This window comes from Malaya genurostris, chromosome 3 (genome assembly GCF_030247185.1).
Source record: "Malaya genurostris strain Urasoe2022 chromosome 3, Malgen_1.1, whole genome shotgun sequence".
NCBI classification, from domain to species: domain Eukaryota; kingdom Metazoa; phylum Arthropoda; class Insecta; order Diptera; family Culicidae; genus Malaya; species Malaya genurostris.
This window is the reverse complement of record NC_080572.1, coordinates 46,522,936-46,544,768: the sequence shown is the minus strand read 5'-3', so window position 1 is coordinate 46,544,768 and position 21,833 is coordinate 46,522,936. Positions and strand designations below refer to the sequence as shown.

The 21,833-nt window shown below is 37.5% G+C and overlaps 1 protein-coding gene across 3 annotated transcripts in view; it reads left to right on the top strand.

The window, feature by feature from the left end:
* The first annotated feature begins 2,290 nt into the window (after nucleotides 1-2,290).
* Nucleotides 2,291-21,833, top strand: part of LOC131435209 (facilitated trehalose transporter Tret1) — a 37,306-nt gene continuing 17,763 nt past the window's right edge. Inside the window, exons 1-2 of one of the 3 annotated variants that reach the window (XM_058602868.1) lie at nucleotides 2,291-2,591; nucleotides 3,340-3,691. In XM_058602868.1, the coding sequence (XP_058458851.1) occupies nucleotides 2,575-2,591; nucleotides 3,340-3,691 (369 nt within the window). In that variant the 5' untranslated portion in view covers nucleotides 2,291-2,574. Of the gene's footprint in view, nucleotides 3,692-21,833 lie in introns of all 3 variants that reach the window. The other 2 variants (XM_058602867.1, XM_058602866.1) reach the window with 2 other exon arrangements.

Here is a 21,833-nt window from a genome sequence, read left to right as displayed (position 1 = left end):
AGTTAAAATTTGTTTTGAGCGCAGCAAAAAGTTCAAGCGTCTGTTTGCTTCGGTATTCGGCACAAAAACAATGTGCTGCTATTACACACACACACACATGACATTTGTCGGAATGACGCTATCTGCTTTCTGTCAAAAGTTACGGTGGGGGGTGCCGACAACCGAATACTGCCGGCAACCGAACACTTTTCCCTACTATTACCTAGAAATCACTTGATTGTCGCAGATAATGACATTATGACTAATGATTCGAGATTTCTCATGGTTTAGATGTTTAGACATCGAATCTAAACTACTCCAATATTTGTTGAATTGCTAAGGTTCTATAAGTTATAGGTAATTGCAGGCCCGTACCCAGGATTTCATTTCGGGAGGGGCCCAAAGACTAAAAAATAATGTTACTGCAGATTGCTTACCCAAGTAACAATTCGAATGCCTTTTGGTTTTGATTATAATTTATAGGAGTTTTGTAATTGATTGTTCAATCACTACTTGTTTTATAACAACTATAATATGTGTCGCTTTTGACAAGTAATATCATAGTTTTTAAAGCTTCTATAAAACCTTTTACCTAGACTAACAACTGGACTAAAAATAAATCAATTTGTACTAGAATAAAACCATGCAAACGCTCTTAATATTGCTTTAGAAAATTTTCTCTAAAACATTATTGTCAGTAAAATTCTTTCATAAATCTAGATTTGTGTGTGTGCGCGTTCATTGAATGACAGTTTCACTCAGAGCAAATTTGAGAGTTCTAAAGTACATTTATGACATTCCTGTTGTGGGCTATTTGATTTATTGCTTCTTAGATTAAGTGTAATTTGTATTAAAGAAAATTTCATGGCCGCCATTATAATGTTCTTTGCCGTAGCCTTTATTGACATCAAATAAACTTCGAAATACAAAAACGAAGAAGTATGATGGACTTTTATGATTTATTTTCAAAACGTATGCACAAGTTTTATTGCCATGAAATAGTTTTATACAAAAAAGACGATAAATCACAGAAAATAATTTTCATGAATTATGGGGACTTTCGCAAAAACCGTATTTATTTCAAGGCGATTAGTTATAATTCTTATTTTTATCCATACATTCACGATAAAAATAAAAGCGCATGAAGTTTTTACGTTCGGTAAAAGCCTCGAACTTGTAAATACAATCAAATAAATTGTTAATGATTGCATTCAAAGCAGATATGACACAAATATAATCCAGAAAAATATTACCAAAACGACAGTTTATTCATAGTGGAATTTATTCCATCCAAATAAATTTAATGTTGATCGTAAAGCTGGTTTCAAAATTTTCTTGAATTTGAAGTTTTAACGCAGCTTTATGATGATTCTTCACTTTGCTTTATAAACCTTATGAAGAATGGTCCACTTGGCAGGAACATGCTCTTATAGAGGTTTTCAGTAGGCTTTCGTGGAGTTTAAAGTTTTAATGCAAGATTTATTATGTAGCATTGAAGATAGCTACAAGTATTTATTAATATTAAAAATGTTACTTGGGTATGCACCTACTTCTCGGTCTCACATGTCTGAGACATTCTAAATGATTATATGTTTTTGATTTCGGGAGGGGCCAGGGCCCCTCGGGCCCCCCCTCTGGGTACGTGACTGGGTAATTGTATATTCCATTTAGCTCTTTCTTGCGTGTAAGATATGGAATATTGTTAGCAAGCTTTCCAATAATTAAATGAACTTTCTACTTGACCCAACTTTTTGAAGGCATGCTTTTTAAAACAAGCATTCCAGAATTGTTCGACGTTTCGGGAGGGCTCTAGCGATATAGTTTATTCGGTGGGATTCAAAGGGTTTGTGCGTTGCTTACACAACTACATCTCCAATAATCAGCCGGTATTTAGTGATTGCTAACACTTCGGTCGGTTGCCCACGGTTACCGCACTGTCAACAGAGAGCCGTGTGCGAGCACAACACGCGGCTTCTCTCTCTCTCTCTCTGTTTCAATTGCGCTCACTCATTTTTGCACGGTTTTCTCTTGGTAAATTCTTGTTTGTTTAGCTACGTCATGATTATCCGCTTTCTGGTTTCGTCGGTGCGTGCTAACCGCACGGACCGTTGCTTGCAACGTCACAAAATACATCCAACAAGAGCGCGCGCGGCATCTAGACGGGACAGGTTTTGATATTAGTTGCCTGAAGCATTCGTATAAGAGTATTTTGATGTACCTACGTGGATATCAGAGGCGTTCGCGAAGAAGTTCCTGAGTAAATAATATATATACGAAATCGATCCCAGCGACAGCAGGCATTCGTTTAGCAGCAGTCACCGAGCTAACAAGCGTTCGCGAATGTTATATTGCTGATATACATGTTTCAAACTGCCAGTGGAAAGTGAGAATCATCGTTGTTATCGTGTGTGATCGATTGCGATTGTGTTCGACAGATTGGTTATTGGAAAGGGTGATTTGAAGAAGAAAAAAAACAAGTGCTTTCAAGGTGCAACTAGAAATCTGGTGTTGAGTTCTTAAGAAAATCTATTGAATAATGAGAGCAACAATTCTGTTGCTTACTAAGTAAAACGGCGGGCAATAAATGAGATAAACATGAAGTACGGAGAAAGGTAATTATTTTCGTTTACTAGAAATGTGAAACTGAGCTCACTAATGTGTAAGAAACACCAAATTTATCTATCAACTTTAACCTCAGCATCGGAAGAGTGTGTTTGTGTATCAGCGTAGCGCAGGGTCATTGAACAGGATCTCTTCGCGGGAAGGAGGTTATGTGAGAAGCAGGACTAAACGAACGAATATACGATATTTGATGAATTTTAAGTGATGATGGTGTACAAGCTATTATCCAGCATACTCACGCCTTCATGGAAGTCGGCGTAAATAAGTATTGTGGATAACATGATTAACAGTGGCAATGACACAGTTTTTTACTATCAAGTGCATGCGAAGTAGAATTCTTTTTTATCGAGCAACAATGACGGTCAATTCGAGAGTCAGGGTCCTTGAAACTAAAATGGTAGTAGGATAGGATTGAAATATTTGGATAAATTCTAAGAAGTAAGTATTCTAGAAGATTTATAAAACTTCCATGGAGTGATTTCTTAGTGAAACGAGTTTTTTCTAGTGGCAATCTTCGTTTGAGTCATATATAACCTGATTCCTGTTCTTGTTTATAAGTTAATAAATAGTGCCGTTATTATTCAAACAAATAAACCTACGATTTTAACTCATTCAAGCGTGCAGAGTAGTTCTCAGTATATTCAAAGCACGAATCAATCAGACAATCGTGTTGACAGAGGGATTGTTAATTACCTACAGTTTCTGATAAATGCATATCAATTTTCCTAATGACAGCAGTCAATCGTCTGACACCGTTCACAATAGCTGCATCCCATCAACCAGGCGGCAGTTGGAATACCCGACACGAACCGATGCCAGCAATTGTACAAACGACAAAAATGATCAGAACAACAAAGATCAAACACGGTTGGCCATCGGAGAAGATCCATCGGACATTTTGCCAAATGATGAACCAGATATAGTTAGGGAGCGGAAACCAGAAATGGCTGTGCTATTGAACCCATACCTTGGGAGTGAAAAAGAAACAAAAATTGATCCCCAGGAAAGGCGGAGATCGTCTCAGGTTACCGAAACAAGCCGTCGTAGGACCCCCGGAATACATTCCACGGCGTTGGGAGTATTTCATCAGGTGAGTAGTGTCATCACCTGATATCAATATATAAAACCTGACTCCATTGTCTGATTGAAGCATTTACCCGATGAATTCAAATCTAATCTAACTCAATAATCTTCCAATGACTTTATTCTGAAATTTGAAGTTCTTTTGTGAAAAACTGGTAACAATCATTATTGTGATGGTAAATTGAAGTAAAGTGTTTTTATATCGTTTATTTATACCCGGCTTCCAACAAATTTTGGTCGTTCGCCGAGTTAAGATGAAACTTTGTACACGTCTTCAGTATGGAAAACCATATGGGCAGTTGAATGCTTGTTCAAAAATAGTGAAATTAAAGTGGAGTAGAACTACACGGTTACTATCTAAATTATAGTTTTTGCATCTCATATAGAAAGGCTATGTAATCGCTGTGAAAACCGACTTCACAACCGAGGCCCGACTCAGTTCGTCGGAATCACAAAATGTCTGTGTGTGTATGTATGTGTGTATGTGACAAATAATGTCACATAATTAAGTATGGACGCAACTAAAAACCGCTGCCATTTTGCAATGGTTCAAAATCTGTCAATTTTTATGGCTGCGTCCTGTCGTTCACACTCTTCTCTATCCACTTGTGCAGTTGTTTATTCGTTTTCATTAGTTTGTTTCGAAATGCGTGAACTTTCAGCAGAACAACGTCGAAAAATTGTGTACAGATGGCGCACAAAACGCGGACTGTCACTGAGAAAGATAGCAAAAATGGAAGGAGTAAGTGAAAAAGCCGTGCGAAATGCAATCAGGAAGTTCGGTGAGGATAACACCTTTGAGGATAAACCGAAAACGGGTCGAAAAAAAGGTCCTGCTAACCCTTGGATAAACGTATACTGAAGGCGTTCGATCAAAAGAAGGAGGTTTCAGTTTGGGATGTGGCCAAAAAAGTGGGCACTTCGAAGTCAAATGTGCTTCGTGCTAAAGAATCTTTGAATCTTCGAACCTATAAGAAGCAGAAACAACAAAAACGTAGTCCGAAACAAGAAGCATCGATCAGGTCGAGGGTTCGAAAGCTGTACAATACGATTCTTGCTGGAAATTTGAACTGCATTATCATGGACGACAAAACCTACGTGAAACTCTAATACAAATTCTTGCAGGGGCCACAATATTATACGGTGCGAGAGGGGCAAGTGTGAAACCAGTCCGAGACATCGATTGAAGTCGAAAAATATGGTAGGAAAGCTATGATCTGGCAAGCAATTTGTAGCTGCGGTAAGATTTCGAAACCCTTCATCACCACTGCTTCAATGAACAGCGAAATATACATCAAGGAATGTTTACAAAAACATTCATATGACTGAACTCTATATTTTTTCTTATATGATGTTATCGCAAAAACTTACTGCGACGAAGAGCACAAAATCACATTGTATGTAAAACACCTCGCACAAGATCATAAATCCTTTGGCTTCTCAATTCGAAATTCTATAAGCCTTCTTTTCTGTGATATACTGTGAACACATGTGTGTGAATGTGAATGATAGTATACATCACACAACATAATAAATTATGTTGCGCTGTAAGATCTTGTATTTGCTTAGAAATGCGATATGTCTCAATCATCTCTACGATACAAGAAGAATGTATTCGTCTGAAATCGGGTTTAACAACAGCTAAGATATGGCTGAGAGTAGAAAAACTCCTCGGTAAACGATCCAGAAGTTTCAGATTCGAGCCTTGATTCGTAAAAGCTCGTCCTTATTTTTTGCTTATTAGGAGGATGTATGGTTAGAATCGCATAGGCACTTGAATAAACTCTCAGTTAAATATGCTTATGATCGCATACATTGCAAAAGAAAATCACTGATACTGATACAGTGAAACATAAACTGAATGCTTTATTACATCGCATCTAGCTTTAGATTTTCCGAAATTGTATGTATATCGCCTCCACTTTTGCACGCATAGGTTATATTTGCCGTATGTTCTACGATTTAATTATAACATGCAAATAAAAGGTCTTCAAATAAATTTGCACATATTTCCTTGTAATTCCCAGAGTACAGTTATTGCCTTTGTCATATAGAAAGTTTATGCAATCACTTGAAAAATCGAGCTGAGCAATGTATGTGTCCGTTCGTGTATGTATGTGAGTATGTGTCAAATGTCACTCATAAAATAAAAATTCTCGTAGTACCATACTTTGCTATTGAATTTCACACTGTCTATTAGAGCGACGTTGCAAAAAAGGGTAAATTTTTTCTATATTTGGCTTAAAACTGATTCAATTTGTAGACTTTATTAGTTACTTACTAAGCCAACCGACTTCGGCTATACTGGTTTCCAGTTCCCGGTTCCAGAAGTTCCGGAAATAGTAGTCAAAAAGTTTAAAACGAGACACACTCAATTTTCGCAGAGATGGTTTGATCGTTTTCCACAAACAGGCTCAAATAAAAGTTCCTATAGTCTCATAGGTTGCTGTTTGATTTCATCCGGTTACAGAACTATAGGGTAAAGAATGTTTGATCTTTAGTGCGACTTATTAACTTGACATAACTGTTTACAAATTGAAAAAGTTATGTTAGTTTATACCAAAAGAAAGTTTCTTATTTTATTCAAGATTGAAAAAAAAAAATTCTTCAAAGAATCTTCTAGTGATATTTTTGAAAATATAAGTAATATGAGAAAGGCTAGGTGTATTAAAAAAGGTTTTTTTAATATTCAGGCAGTTATTTTTGTGTTCCCTCATATAGTTATTCGTATGTATGCAAAAAGTTCTTACGAATATGACACTTTGAATATTGTTGGTGTCCTGTAATTGAACATTTATAGTGTTGGTGATGAAAGTTACTGATCAAGATCAGCCAACATTCAATTAATAATGTCGTTCAGCATTTTCCTTGAACGCGAAGTGCGAATGGCGCACAAAATAATTCCACAAATCCGGAACGGGTATAGCGTGATGGGTTAGTTGACGCCTTTCACGCAGCCCACCTGGGTTCGATCCCCAACCCCGCACATAGGGTCAGAAAGTTTTTGTGGCCCGAAGAGGCGAATGACCTTAAGGGTAAAACCTCTATAATCGAAACAAAAAAAAATCCGCAAATGGTCCACTTACTGATAATTTTCTAATAAGCGTATGTTCTACTATGAGATTTTCGAAAACAAAATTGACTATTGACTATTGAATGAAAACAAGAAAATTTGCTTGAAAATCATTTAACATTTTAATTGAATAAAACATTTTCATTCAAGCTCCTTTGCGTACAAGATTTATGTGGCTGACTTAGTCATTTTTTTGTTATTTAAACAAATTTTTATTGTATCTCATTGTCATCCTTTTTCTTACTGGAGAGAAGCTCATACAACGAGGATTAACTGACATTTTGTACGCGGCTCATCTTAGTATCCATTGCTTTATCGTCGTTGTTGTTGTTGTTGTCGAGATTCTTTTCGTTTTGATTGTTGTTCGCAGTTTTGGGGTCGTTGCAAGTTGCAGTACATTGATTGCAGTTGCTAGTTGGTTCGTTGGTGAAAGCATTTTTGGAACAGGAGTAAATACTGGACTCACTAGATACCGTCTACACTGGACTAGCTTACAACCACTTAATCAATACCAATTGAAATGTTTTTTTTAAATCGTATTTGCTCATTTTTACCCTATTGTTCACTACACTGTACTGTCTTAGTTCAACCATCTTTTAGAAATCAATGATGTACGATTTAGGAGTTTTTGGACCGCTACCTTCGGATCCGAAATTCAGCATAGCCGCAGTGAGTTTTTTGTTGTCATCAATTAACAAGACTATCGGTTTTGTAAACAACCTAAACCGAAAGAATTTTGAGAAATTACCATACTTTTAACGTTGAAGGATTTGCCTTTCTCTATAGAAAGGTACTAGAATTGCTGGAAAACCCGACTTTCGACTCATATCGGAAAATTAAGGGCTGAGGACAGTACCGTAAAATGGTAGGTTTTTTGCTATTTACCCGTTTCATATTAAATTTTCTTGGAAACAGTGCAGAATATAGAAAAACCCACCTGACAATGTCTTCGAAATTTAGTTGAGAATATTCTGTGAAATTTTCAGAATGATTCATTGAGTTTAGCGGTCGTGTTGTATTTTTTTCTGACTGAAGAACTGCTGAAAATTGGAACGCTCGGAAATGCATACCTCTACTTCTTCATCGAATATCTCGGCTTTGAAGGCTTGTATCATAATTCTACCGTGACAAAGTCTAGATAATTTAGTTTGGATGCGATTAGTACATAAAAACATATATGTTATCGCGATAAAAATAAAGTCTTGTATTTTTCTGTGAAACAAAGTCAGTTTCAATGCATCCACCATTTTTTTCGCTCTGGTTTCCTGATAGCATTCTGAAAAAGGAGAGAGGAATAAAATTGACTCGACAAGGCTGCCAAACACACAGACATTCAATCTTTGTGAAAGTTGAATATTTTTTCATTGTTCATTGGAATCCATGTAATGTCCAACCCATACGATAGATTAATGTGATAAAACTTATTATCAAAATAATAAAATATATACTGGCAACCCGGTACAGTTTGCTCATATACAAGAGAGTACAAAAGAAATACAATGCGCAAAGGAAATTGAACGAGCCACGTGGTCGATTTAAAACTCAACACGTGGCCCTCTGTCCTCAGACCTTAATGTAAATTTGTATGCGCACCTTCCAACGAACGGATTGTCGGTTCAATGCATAGGACGCTGGTCTCACAAGTCAGTTGTCGTGTTTCGAGCCCTGACCTGGAAGGATTCTTGGTGTCAGTAGGATCGTAGTGTGCTAGCCATGCAATGATTCTGTACACTAAAAACCGGCTACGAACTCTGTTGAAACAGATAGGCCAAATTTCACAAAAGGAATGTTATGCCAAGACTTGGCTTTACCCTCCAACGGAAGTTTTTACAGCTCCATTTTCTCGACGATAACGATTTCAACAAATGTAGTTCGACACTACTATTGGGTCATTGATCGAGTTCGAAGATCATATGACTGTGACTTCTGGTTCCGAAGATATAATTGTATAAGTGAGGTAACCGACAAAACACGTTATTATTATTGCTGATTATTTTTGTCACCTACGAGCATAGATATTTTGCGGATTCTACGAACAAATTTATTACTTGTGATCCTTAGAATCATATTCTAGGGCTTTAGAGATTATTTTTCAACAAGGAATTGAAATGTCGCAAAGGTGTGTAAATTATTTGAGCTGTAACTTCTCGAGTTTTAAAAAGATACTACTCGCGTTGTTGGTTTCAATAACGAGTTTGAAATAAAATATTCATACGATGTTGATATAAATAATAAAATATGACCTAACCGTTTTTGTTCCTGAATTTTAACATGCATTCTGTAACGGTATTCTAGACCTGAACTCTGGGATTCTGGATTTTTATCTTGGATTCTCAATCGGGGTTGTGTTTCTAACTTTGTGAAAATCGGTCCGATCCTATCTGAAATATTGATGAGAATCCTTCGATAGCTCTATTTTTTAAGCTTTCGCTGGTCTTACAAGTCAATTGTCCCTTGAAGGATTCTTAGTGGAAGTAGGATGGTAGTCCTAGCCATACAATGATTCTGTACGATAAGAATCGGATGCGAAGTCTGTTAAAACAGAAATTCAAAATCGTTTTATAGGGCTGAACTACTTTTCATTTTAAAAAATCAATGAAGTGATCTCCGAGAAAACCAATCGCACATTTCGATTATACACCAATTATACGATCTTGACGAACTGATTCGAGTGGTATATGACACTCAATCCGCCATTCGATATTGACGACTTTTCTACGCGAGAAAAGTAAAAAGGTATCAACTCATTGAATGCAAGCTTAGGCACAAACTGGTTGTTGTTAGATAGGTGAAGCGTCTATCGAGTCATCAGAACAGGTTAGTGCGGGAACGCAGAAGCCATTATTTTAACTTCACAACTATGCAGGGCCGGCGTCCACAGGTGTGTGAAAACCTTTTCTTAAAGCTAATGGTAAGCATGTTGAGATCCATCAAACAACTAAGCTTGTTGTAGCAAAGTCAATTCTTCAGTCATAATTGACGGAAAAGCTCGCAACCGAAATAATTTGCTGTCCCCAGATCCTTTAGAATTAATTGATATGCAATTAAACATTCGTTGAAAGTGTCGTCAATTCAATTGCTTGGACTTCACCTATAGATTAAGTTACAATGGTCGATTTTTATGATCGGGCTTTTCGTAAATGAAGCAATTTGTAAAAAACAAAGAAGTTTCACTATTGTTTGGGGTAACTTTTTATTGTTATGCTGCTATGAATGTTTGGAATATCGTCTGGGATATTCAGGTTGTATTTCAACGCGAAACTGTTGTTGAGGATAAAATTCTTCAACCAGAACCCTACAGACGAATAAAATTAATCAGAAACTAATCATTGCAGCTCAGTTCATCCGTGGAATGTTCTACATTGTTTCCAGTTCATCTGATACATCGACATACTGTGAGATTTGATTAAACTTGCCAATGAATCGATCAATCTCACTGGATTAATTGTACGGTCATCCTCCCCGGATAAGTTGTGCGGACGGAATTTTCCATCCCTATATATTCAATGGGAATACATTTTCCATATCCGCAGCCCACTAATCACGGACTTTGCCGCGGTTTACGGTAAAATGTGTAAATAAACAATACTGACACTCGTTGGTACCGAAGCAAGGAATGACTACTGATGAGTAAACGAGTTTTGTGACGCGCGTCAATGAATCCAGCACGAGTGATGGAATCATTTTCAAATTATAAGTGATAAATACAGTGTTTTATTTGTTTAGATTCGAACGCAGATTAGCAATCAAACTAATGAGAATAGTTTGCATTGTGAGACCTAGAAGAAGTAATAATAATCTTATCATTATTCGTACCAGGCCCGAGCGCAGGGGGGGGGGGGTTGCTGGTTTTTAACTCTGGGAACAATATCAGGCGAATTCGAATGTCAATTCATGAAACTTAACCATCGTAACGGTAACTTATTTGTGATCAGCTATTAGTAAACGCGGCACACACTTTGCAAATCACATTTATTAAGTGAACGTTGTTTAAATAGTACACAAATAGGCCCAAACACAAAACATTAAAATCGGTGAAATCTATAAATACACCCTGTTGCACGTTTGACAGCTTCAATCTAAGTAAATCCAGACCCTGTCAGCTTGGAGCGATCTCAATCTTCAGTTCAGCAACGCCATCGCACGGCGTCTCATTCAACATGTCATGTCAATTGTATGGGTGCGCAGCCCTGCTATTTTGGCGCATAAGAATTTGACATTTCTCTCCCCTACTTCTATGTATGAGATTCGATGCGGACTCACCTGAGGGCGACATGCTCACAAAAAAGGATGTTGCCAATTATTTGTTCGGGAAATGTGAGAGCTGGATATCTTGTTAATATGATGTCTTTGGTAAATCCATAAACGGATACCCTTCGAGTGCGCAGACCGCCATCTACATCAATAGAGTGAACGACAACACTAATGTCGTTTTCGCTTGAGAAAACTGAAACTGACCCAGGGTAGTTTCATCAAACACAACACGAAACTGTGTAGCAGCGGGGGTTTGAACAAACTTGATGAAAAAAACCAGGTTCGAAACAGACTCGTTTTTCAGTTCAACAACGTTGAAACTAGGTTTAAAACTGGCTTCAAACTAACGGTTTAGCAACAGTTGGAGTGGAAACTGGGCTAGGTTTGGCATCAAGCGAAAACGACATTAACAAATCGGGCCACCGCGGTTCGGTTTAGTGTACCGTTAATTTTGCAAACATTCAGCTGCTGGTTCTTTGCATTAGCGAAAAATACTCCACAAAATTCAATGGTTCGAAGAGCTATAAGAAAAATTCTTCCATTTAAATATGCAAATTAGAAATAAAAGTCAGTTCAGTGGATATCCATATCGAAGTTATCAATTTAGTGCACCGTTCTCAATGCATCAAACAAGTGCAAATAAAACCAACATTCAACTGCTTTTTTGTTGAAAGAAATATGCACCGAACAATGTTTAATATCGGAGAAAATTTTACAGTTCGGCGCTTCTAAATTCAGTACATAAGTTTTTCTTCGCCGTGTACTTTAAACCTGATACATTTCGAATATCATATAAATATGTTAGTATTCATTAGTTAATCTGAACACTGTTTTTATCAAGCGATTTGCTATTATAAATTACATTAAATAAAACACATTTATTTTGTACATGACCTTATAACTATTTAAGGTTCGTTTGTATCAGTTCATCACTTTTATTCAATATAATATAGCTGGCTATTGGTTGAACTCATGGAAGAGAAAAGAGTCTAACATAAAATTAAATTTAAATTGGAACTACAAAGAAAGGTCACGACAAGCAAAAATGTCGCGAACTGGGACATTGGATGGTCTACCTTGAGTACACAAGGAATTTATTAGTTGAGATCTGACATCACGATACTCCACGTATGTCCAAACGATATGATCAATATCGCGATAACCTCCGCCACAAGCACAAAGATTAGTCTTAGAAAATCCAATTCGATGGAGGTGTGCATCTAACGTATCTAAGTTCAGTGTCTCAAATAGTTTTTTTTCTTCAGAACCCCAAAAATCTCACGAATTTATTCAGGAAATTGCCAATACCAGCAGCTAGAAGATGGGTAGTATTAAGGCACAGTATTTTTATTTAGTTGGACTACGTCAATCTTGCAGTTATTTCTTTTACATTACCCAATCCAAATTTTTCAATTTCAATTGTTTTTCGAACTAGATCCATGACCCAATAGTAGCTTCTAAACGAGCTTATAATTGTTAGAATGGGTTCTTTCATCCCCGAAAAAATGAAGTAGATAGAAATAGCGTAAAACAATGCATACACAGCCTTTTACCGATCTTGTCAAGTCCACTATGTGCAGGCATAAGACTTTATATACTAACTACTTATTTTCTAACAGCGTTCTCTTTACGGAAGGATATTCAAAAAACTCGAGAAAGATGGAAATCGAAAAAGGAAATGAATTTCGACAACATTGCTGAAAATTCAACTAAATTTGAATTTGGCCAAATCCACCACGTCCTCTTCAATATATTGTCGTAAGCATTGAACCATTGTTTTAAAAGATCAAAGTAAGCGTCGTAGTTGAAGTTACGATCAGCAACTGTACTGTAACGTATTGAAGACGATTCGAGCAAATCTACTCTCATACGATTCTTACAAATCCAACGAACAAATATCCCGATATATTGGATAGACAATTCTTGATTTGGCAAACGATTTACTTCTGCGGACAAAATGCTCAAATTTATGCTTGAAATGAGTTTATAAACTCGCAGTTTTATATGGAAAAGGGGACCTAAAGCGCACTCTTCCAATTACGAAAGGCCCTGTTAAGTTTAGACTAGATTTGGCTAATTGTCACACTATAGTCGATAGACACTTCAGTTAAGCCGTGGCAAAATGGTGGATTTCATCAGAAACTGGTATTTGAAAAAAGACAAGAATAATGCTTCAGAGACGTCAGCTTACGCGAGAAATTTCACGAAAAGTTCGTTATTCCATCAACAACAAGACCGAATATGACTATAGATGACTTTGCAAAAGAGCGCTAATTTTTTTTTGTATCTCAACTACCATTTTCGAAACAATCCCAAGATAGAACAAATATCTCACATACAGGTAATAAGCTTTGTACACTATTTCAGATGCGAGATAATTTAATTTGAACTACAAAAACCTTCGACGGTCAAGTGCATTTTGAATATCAAAAACGGCGGAACGAAGCTTATCAAAGTCAAAGTAACGAGTACTTTTTGCATTGAGGTTACATTTTACAGATTCTGTTAGATTTGGCTGTTAATTTAATTTTGGGATCGAAAAGTTGGTGTTACTGTTGTGTTAATTCTTCTAAAATATTCGTCGGAGCTCAGATGTACAATCTGTTCTACAAGAAAAGAGACATGAGTATTAGTCAGTAGAGAAAGTATTTAATCATGATGACTTTAAAGTAGTGTAAAACTGTATCTTCGATACACGAACTTGAAACTTTACTTCAGGATCAAATGCACATCAATCTAAAGCATGTACATTTGCTTCAATAAAACAAAATTTATAATATTATTTACGTTCAATTTCATAAGAAGGACAAAGCAACTGATTATGATAAAAATCACAGGAATGTATTCCCCAGTATCCTGAACGGCGTACGTTTATTACACATACGTTAGAAAAGTGTAGTCACCACCATCATTGAGAATTGTTTGACGTAGTTTGTTGAAATAAAAAGCCAAATCATTCGAATTTGCCGAGGCAGCAGATTTAAATTTGGAACGGATTTTCCTGAAAAATTCCTCTTTTTGTGTGAACCCATTTTCGATTGGGTTTGCGTCGAGAGATTGGGATAGCCATGGTGTTGACGTCAATTTCCTCGGTCGAATTAATAAGGCTACGTTTGTGAATTTCGAGAATTTTCGCTGAATTCAGATTCTGTGTGAAAAGCTCCACGCAACTGTTTTCCCTCCTTCAGAAGTCGGTACTGTTACTACCGATATTATCATAGATACTTTTCAAACTTACTTGACGTGTATATTTTAATAATGTATGGTTGAAAACTTCTTTAAATTCAAGATGGCGGCTTTCGGTATTGTTTGTATTTTATGAACAAGTTTGGCAAACAGGTTTCAAAATGAATGTCATATTAAATCCTTTAATTTTAGGATCCTTGAATCACGATTTGTTGTTTGGTTTTTTCAAATTTGACTGCATTTATGAGTGAATTTGAAAATTGCATATTCAATGTCCAGATTACGGGTTAAATGCATAAGGCACTGGCCTTACAAGTGTCAGTAGAATCATAGCACCAACCATTAAATGGTTCTGTATTATACTATGATTCGACTGCGAAGTCGGTTGAAACGAAGTCTGTAGAGGTTAAATTTCTCAAAAGGAATGTAATACCAAGGCTTTTTAAGTTTAATGTCACCGTGATCGGTCGTGTCTCGTACATAACCTCGATTTTTTTTAAATGTTTGAAACTCGAGTAAAACCCTGCTTGGGTTACCAAGGCTCATAATTTATATCTGTCACAAATTATGCGTCTTGATGGCCCAAATTCTGTGATTAAGTCCAAGCATCTCCTTGGCCAATTTCATAAGGCTAGGTTTGTAAATCTGCAGCCTTTTTGCTATATAAAAATTCTGCGTATCCAAATTGCCGCTACAGAAGCCGTGATGCCCTTTATTCGGTACTGTTTCTCAACCAGGCATGCTTAACTTGAATTTACGTCTACAAAGTTGTTTCGTCAGAAAAAAAAATCATTGTTGATCAGTCGACATCTCTACAGGGTGTACTGTTTAAAACCCGCACACACTCCAAATTGCTCTAACTTTTGATCCATTGAGAAAAATTAATTAAATTTAATTAATTAAACTTTTGATCCATTGAGAACAATTAAAAATTAATCTGCACAGCTTATTGTGTATTGTTTACACTCATCAAGTGCGCAAAAGTTTTTATAATGGCGACGAAAGAACAGTGCGTGTGCGAAAAAGTTTTGCATCACATCGCACTATCGGAAAAAGCTGGGAATCACGATTTTCACGTTGTCTGTTATCATAAAACGATTCAAAGAACGTATGACTGTTTATCGAACTGTTAATGTTCAGCTGTCCCCAAACCGTGACGAGAAACAAAAAATGGTCGCAAAATGCCATACCCGGGAGTTGTACAACCAGGAGTTAACAAAACCATGTGAAAGCGAGCCTGATGACTGTGGTCGTGCAGAACCTAATGGCTAAAAGAACCAACTTATGATCGAAGCCCCGGAGATTCCTAGTGTTATACTCTTCAACTCAGCTATACGAGATCGGAAAATGTCTGTGTGAGTTTGTGTGTGTAAATGTGTGTAAAAATCTTACAAAGATTTTTCCTTCCGCTCGATTCTCTCCGTGATGGTTGAACCAATTGCAACAAGTTTGGACACGGAACGACCGAAATTAGCTTTGCGCCTAATTCGTATTACTGTTTTTGAATTAGTTGATTTTAACATCAAAACTGCCAAAATAACTAATAAATTGGTTAATATTCAGAATTTAATTTGCTGAAAAAAGTTTTTTTAGCGAATAAATTTAGATGGCGAAAATCCTGGACACAAACCAGCAACATTTGAATCCCACACGAAATTCTCGTTGTCAACTAATTTTGTTGTTAAAATCAAATAGTTTGACGCTTTTTGGCTGTCATCATCACTGCAGAAAGACAGCACAAAGAAAACAAGAATGCAATTGGTTTTATTAACAAGTCAAAAACTCATAAGAAGTGTCAAAGCAACACAATTCGTTGAAAAACAAAACAGGATAGTCTTGTTGAAATTGTTTTGATATATTTTATATATAGATTTTGAAATTTCTAACTGACCGATATGTAAAACTGCTGTAAAGTTGCTTGGTTTAAGTTTATTTGTGGAGTGCTTTCAGCTATCAGTGAATTATTAAAAGATTAACTAACATTCAGTAAAAACCATTCAAGCGAAGAGGTTGTGTTTCGATTGTACTGGCTCGTGAGTTAACGGCTGCTACCGAGACAATTCTAAGCTTCAGGTAGTTAAACTGCCCATAGCAAACGCAATATTCGGGGCGTTTCCCGACTGGAAAGCTAGCAACGAAGGCCATCCCGTTCATACGCACAGAGGTGTAGAGACACAGAGGTGCGAGAGCATAGAAGTGACGAGTCACAGAGGTGCCATCGCATAAAGGTGCGAAGACGAAGGGGTGCAAAGGCACAGAGGTGCTAAAGCAACCCAGTGCTGATCTACCAGGTACCAGAATTTGTACGCTGCGTAGGATCAAAAGAGACGGCATATATCGCGAGGTGCTACACTGCAAGCATCGCATTTGATCGCCACCAAGAGCAAAAGCACTGTACCTGGGGTCAGGTACAGCAAGTGCAGTGGTGTTCACAACGACGGCAGAGCAACTGAGATAGCAGTAAACGACAGAAGACTGCCAATTGGAAACAGCAAAAGACTGCCAATTGGAAATCGTTGGAAGAGCTTCACGTCGTTCTTCACGATAAAGGAACAGAGACATCAGCTACAAGGTAGATTTAATTTAATTTATTTTTTATTTCTTATATCTGAAATTTTACTAAACATAAGTTTTTATTTTGGTATTATTAATTTACAAAAAAAATTTAATGTAATGGATGATCTCATGGAAGATCATCCGAATCCGATTCCGGATACTAGTAAAAGTTTAAATACTCCGAGGGCTAAACATTATCCACAGGGTACCACTGGGCCATGGATAGTCTATCTTCGAAAAAAAGAAAAGATTTTAAACTTGATGCAAATTACAAAGGATTTGACATCACATTTCTCTGAAGTTAAAGAAATCTGTAAGGTTAATAGAGATAAAATTCGAGTTGTAGTTAACGACTTGAAACAGGCAAACGATATTGTAACCTGTAAATTATTTGCTATTGAATATCGAGTTTACATTCCATCGAAGGAGGTAGAAATTGACGGTGTTGTGACTGAAGCAAGTCTGACAGCAGATGATTTACTTAAAAATGGAGTTGGCCGTTTTAAAAACTCCATGCTTGAGGGAGTTAAGATACTCGAGTGCAAACAATTGTACTCAGCATCTATTGTCGATGGAAAAAAGTCTTATCGTCCCTCAGATTCGTTTCGCGTAACATTTGCCGGATCTGCATTGCCTAGCCATGTCTATATCGATAAAATTCGTCTTCCTGTTCGGCTTTTCGTACCGCATGTTATGAATTGCACGAACTGTAAAAAATTCGGACATACAGCTACTTACTGTAGTAATAAGTCCAAATGTATCAAATGTCAAGGGCCTCATAAGGATAATCTTTGCGATAAAGATGTTGAAAAATGTGTTTATTGTGGGGAAAGCCCTCATGATGATCTTTCAGTGTGCGCTGCATTTAAGCTGCGTAAAGACAAAATGAAGCTTTCTTTAAAAGCACGGTCTAAGCGCACATATGCAGAAATGCTCAAAACGGTCATACATGTCTCCCCTTTGGAAACCGAAAACGGTTTTTCAAATCTTGCGGAGCCAGAGGAATCTGACTCTGACGGAAATAGTGAAGATACCTCGTTTGTCACTCCTCAAGGGTCTGTTAAGAGGAGATTAACAAACCACAAAATACCAAAAAAGACACCTAAAATTATACCTTCAAAAAAAGATCCCCGTGTTAAAGCTAAAAAGCCAAATTTAAAACCAAAAACTGTGCCTCCTGGTTTGTCAAATTCACAAACCAATCCAGGAACTAGCTCAAGAAAAGACAATAATCCAGTGGGCTCCATTTCACATTCACCAACAGGATTACTGAAATTTTCGGAAATTGTAGAATGGATTTTCGCTGCATTCAATATTTCTGAACCTCTAAAGACCATCATAACAGCATTCCTTCCAATAGCTAGAACTTTTTTGAAACAGTTATCAGCTCAATGGCCAGCTCTTACAGGTTTTGTATCATTTGATGGATAATTTATCATCCGCCGCAAATGATTCAATCACTGTCCTGCAGTGGAATTGTCGAAGCATCATGCCAAAACTTGATTCATTTAAAGTTTTGTTGCATAGTCAAAAATGTGATGTATTTGCTTTGTGCGAAACATGGCTTACATCAAACATAGCCTTAAATTTTAATGACTTTAACATTATACGTCTCGACAGAGACTCCCCGTATGGTGGAGTGCTTTTAGGAATTAAGAAATGTTATTCCTTTTATAGATTAAACATTCCTTCGACTTCTAGTATAGAAGTTGTTGCTTGTCAAATAAACATTAAAGGAAAGGACATTTGCATTGCTTCGGTATATATTCCTCCAAGAGCTCAAGTTGGACAACGACAGCTTAATGAAATTGTCGAAGCCCTTCCTGCTCCACGTTTGATTTTAGGAGATTTCAATTCGCACGGAATGATGTGGGGTTCCGTTTACAATGATAGCAGATCATCTCTAATATATAATATTTGCGACAATTTTAGCATGACGGTACTAAATATGGGTAGCATGACACGGATCCCAAGACCTCCTGCACGTCCAAGTGCATTAGATTTATCTCTTTGTTCGACTTCAATTCGACTAGATTGCACCTGGAAAGTATTTCCTGATTTACATGGTAGCGATCATTTACCAATCATCATCTCAATTAGCAGTAACAAAGGCATTGCTAATTCAGTTAATATTCCATATGATTTGACAAAAAATATTGACTGGATTAAATACCAAAGTAATATTTCAAGTGTCTTAACTTCAATGGAAGAGCTTCCCCCACTTGAAGAATATGACTTCCTCGTTTGTTCGATTCTGGAGGCCGCAGAACAAGCCCAAACCAAACGATTTCTTGGTCCATCGTCTAACAGAAGACCTCCAAATCCTTGGTGGGACAAAGAGTGCTCAGATGCTAAACACGCGAAACAAAATGCTTTCAAGACATTTTTAAAACGAGGAGGAGGAACTCCTCAGAATTTTGAAAAATTCTTGGTTTTAGAAACCAAGTACAAGAACATACTTCGGGTTAAGAAATGCAGCTATTGGAGACATTTTGTGGAAGGTTTGTCAAGAGAAACCTCAATGAGCACTCTTTGGAATACGGCCAGACGAATGAGGAATCGTAACGTAGGAAATGAGAGTGAGGAGTACTCGAATCGATGGATATTTGATTTTGCGAGGAAAGTTTGTCCAGATTCCGTTCCTACGCATAGCATTGTTAGGGAGTCTTCTTCAAATGATGATTCCATTGATAGCCCCTTTTCAATGATGGAATTTTCCATAGCACTCATGTCTTGTAACAATAACGCTCCTGGATTGGACAGAATTAAATTCAACTTGGTGAAGAATCTGCCCGACCTCGCAAAAAGACGTTTGTTGGAATTGTTCAACAAGTTTCTTGAGCAAAATATTGTTCCACCTGACTGGAGACAAGTGAAAGTTATCGCCATTCAAAAGCCGGGGAAACCAGCTTCCAATCACAACTCATATAGACCCATTGCGATGTTGTCCTGCATCAGAAAATTGTTCGAAAAAATTATTCTACGACGTCTCGACACTTGGGTCGAGACGAACGGTTTGTTGTCAGATACTCAGTTTGGCTTCCGTAGAAATAAAGGGACGAATGATTGCCTTGCATTACTTTCGTCTGACATCCAAATTGCCTTCGCTCAAAAGCAACAAATGGCATCTGTATTTTTAGACATTAAAGGAGCATTTGATTCAGTTTCCATTGATGTTCTTTCAGACAAGCTCCACCAACATGGACTCCCAGCGGTTATAAATAATTATTTGCACAACCTTTTGTCAGAGAAACGCATGCATTTTTCACATGGCGATTTGGCAACAATCAGAATTAGCTACATGGGTCTCCCGCAAGGCTCATGCCTCAGTCCGCTCCTCTATAATTTTTACGTGAATGACATTGACAGCTGTCTAGTAACCCCATGTACACTAAGACAATTGGCAGATGATGGCGTGGTTTCAGTTACTGGATCCAAAGCTATTGATCTGCAAAAACCATTGCAAGATACCTTAGATAAATTGTCCGTTTGGGCTGTTCATCTTGGTATCGAATTCTCTGCGGAGAAAACAGAGCTGGTCGTCTTTTCAAAAAAGCATGATCCCGCGCAACTTCAGCTTCATATGATGGGAAGAATAATCGAACAGGTTTTGACTTTCAAATACCTCGGGGTGTGGTTTGATTCCAAATGCACGTGGGGAGGACACATTAGGTATCTGATAACGAAATGCCAACAAAGAGTAAATTTTCTTCGAACAATAACAGGGTCTTGGTGGGGTGCTCATCCGCAAGATCTAATAAAATTGTATCAGACAACGATACTTTCAGTGATGGAATATGGATGCGTTTGTTTTCGTTCCGCTGCAAATTCTCATATTATCAAACTTGAGCGAATTCAGTACCGTTGTTTGCGAATTGCTTTAGGCTGCATGCATTCGACACATACAATGAGTCTTGAAGTTCTGGCGGGAGTTCTTCCATTAAAAGATCGATTTTGGGAGCTTTCATCACGCCTGCTAATAAGATGTGATGTGCTGAATCCCATGGTAATTAATAATTTCGAACGACTAGTCGAGCTTCGATCTCAAACAAAATTCATGACAGTATATTTTAACCATATGTCACAGGAAATCAACCCTTCAAGATATATTCCTATCCGTGTCAGCCTCCTAAATGTACCTGACTCAACTTTATTTTTCGACACATCCATGCAGCGCGAAGTGCGTGGAATCCCGGACCACCTACGCTCTATGGAAATCCCAAAAATATTTTCAAGTAAGTTCAGGCATATTAACTCTGAGAAAATGTTTTACACGGACGGATCGCGAATGGAAGAAGCGACAGGGTTTGGTATGTTCAACAATAATGTTTCGGCCTCATTCAAGCTTCAAGAACCTGCATCTGTTTATATAGCAGAGTTAGCAGCAGTTCATTATAGCTTGAATGTAATCGTCACATTATCTCCAAACCATTATTTCCTCTTCACAGATAGTCTGAGTGCAATTGAAGCCATTCGCTCAAACGCTGCTGGCAAAAATGAACCGTTTTTCTTGGGTAAAATAAAACAGTGTCTGAACGACATATTGAATAATAATTATCTAATCACAATAGTTTGGGTTCCGGCTCATTGCTCCATTCCAGGCAATGAAAGAGCCGATATTTTAGCCAAACGTGGTGCTATTGAGGGTGAAATTTATGAGAGACCGATTGCTTTCAACGAATTCTATAGCGCGTCTCGCCAAAGAACACTTGCCAGCTGGCAAGCTTCTTGGGATAAAGATGATCTGGGTCGGTGGATGCACTCAATTATTCCTAAAATATCGACAAAGGCATGGTTCAGGGGACTGGATGTGAGTAGAGATTTCATTCGTGTGATGTCCAGACTCATGTCCAATCACTACACGTTAGATGCACATCTCCTTCGAATTGGACTTTCCGAGACTAATCATTGTGCTTGCGGCGAAGGTTACCGCGATATTGACCATGTTGTTTGGACATGCGTGGAGTTTCGTGATGTCAGATCTCAACTAATAAATTCCTTGCGTACCCAAGGTAGACTATCCAATGTCCCAGTTCGCGACATTCTTGCTTGTCGTGACCTTCCATACATGAAACTTCTT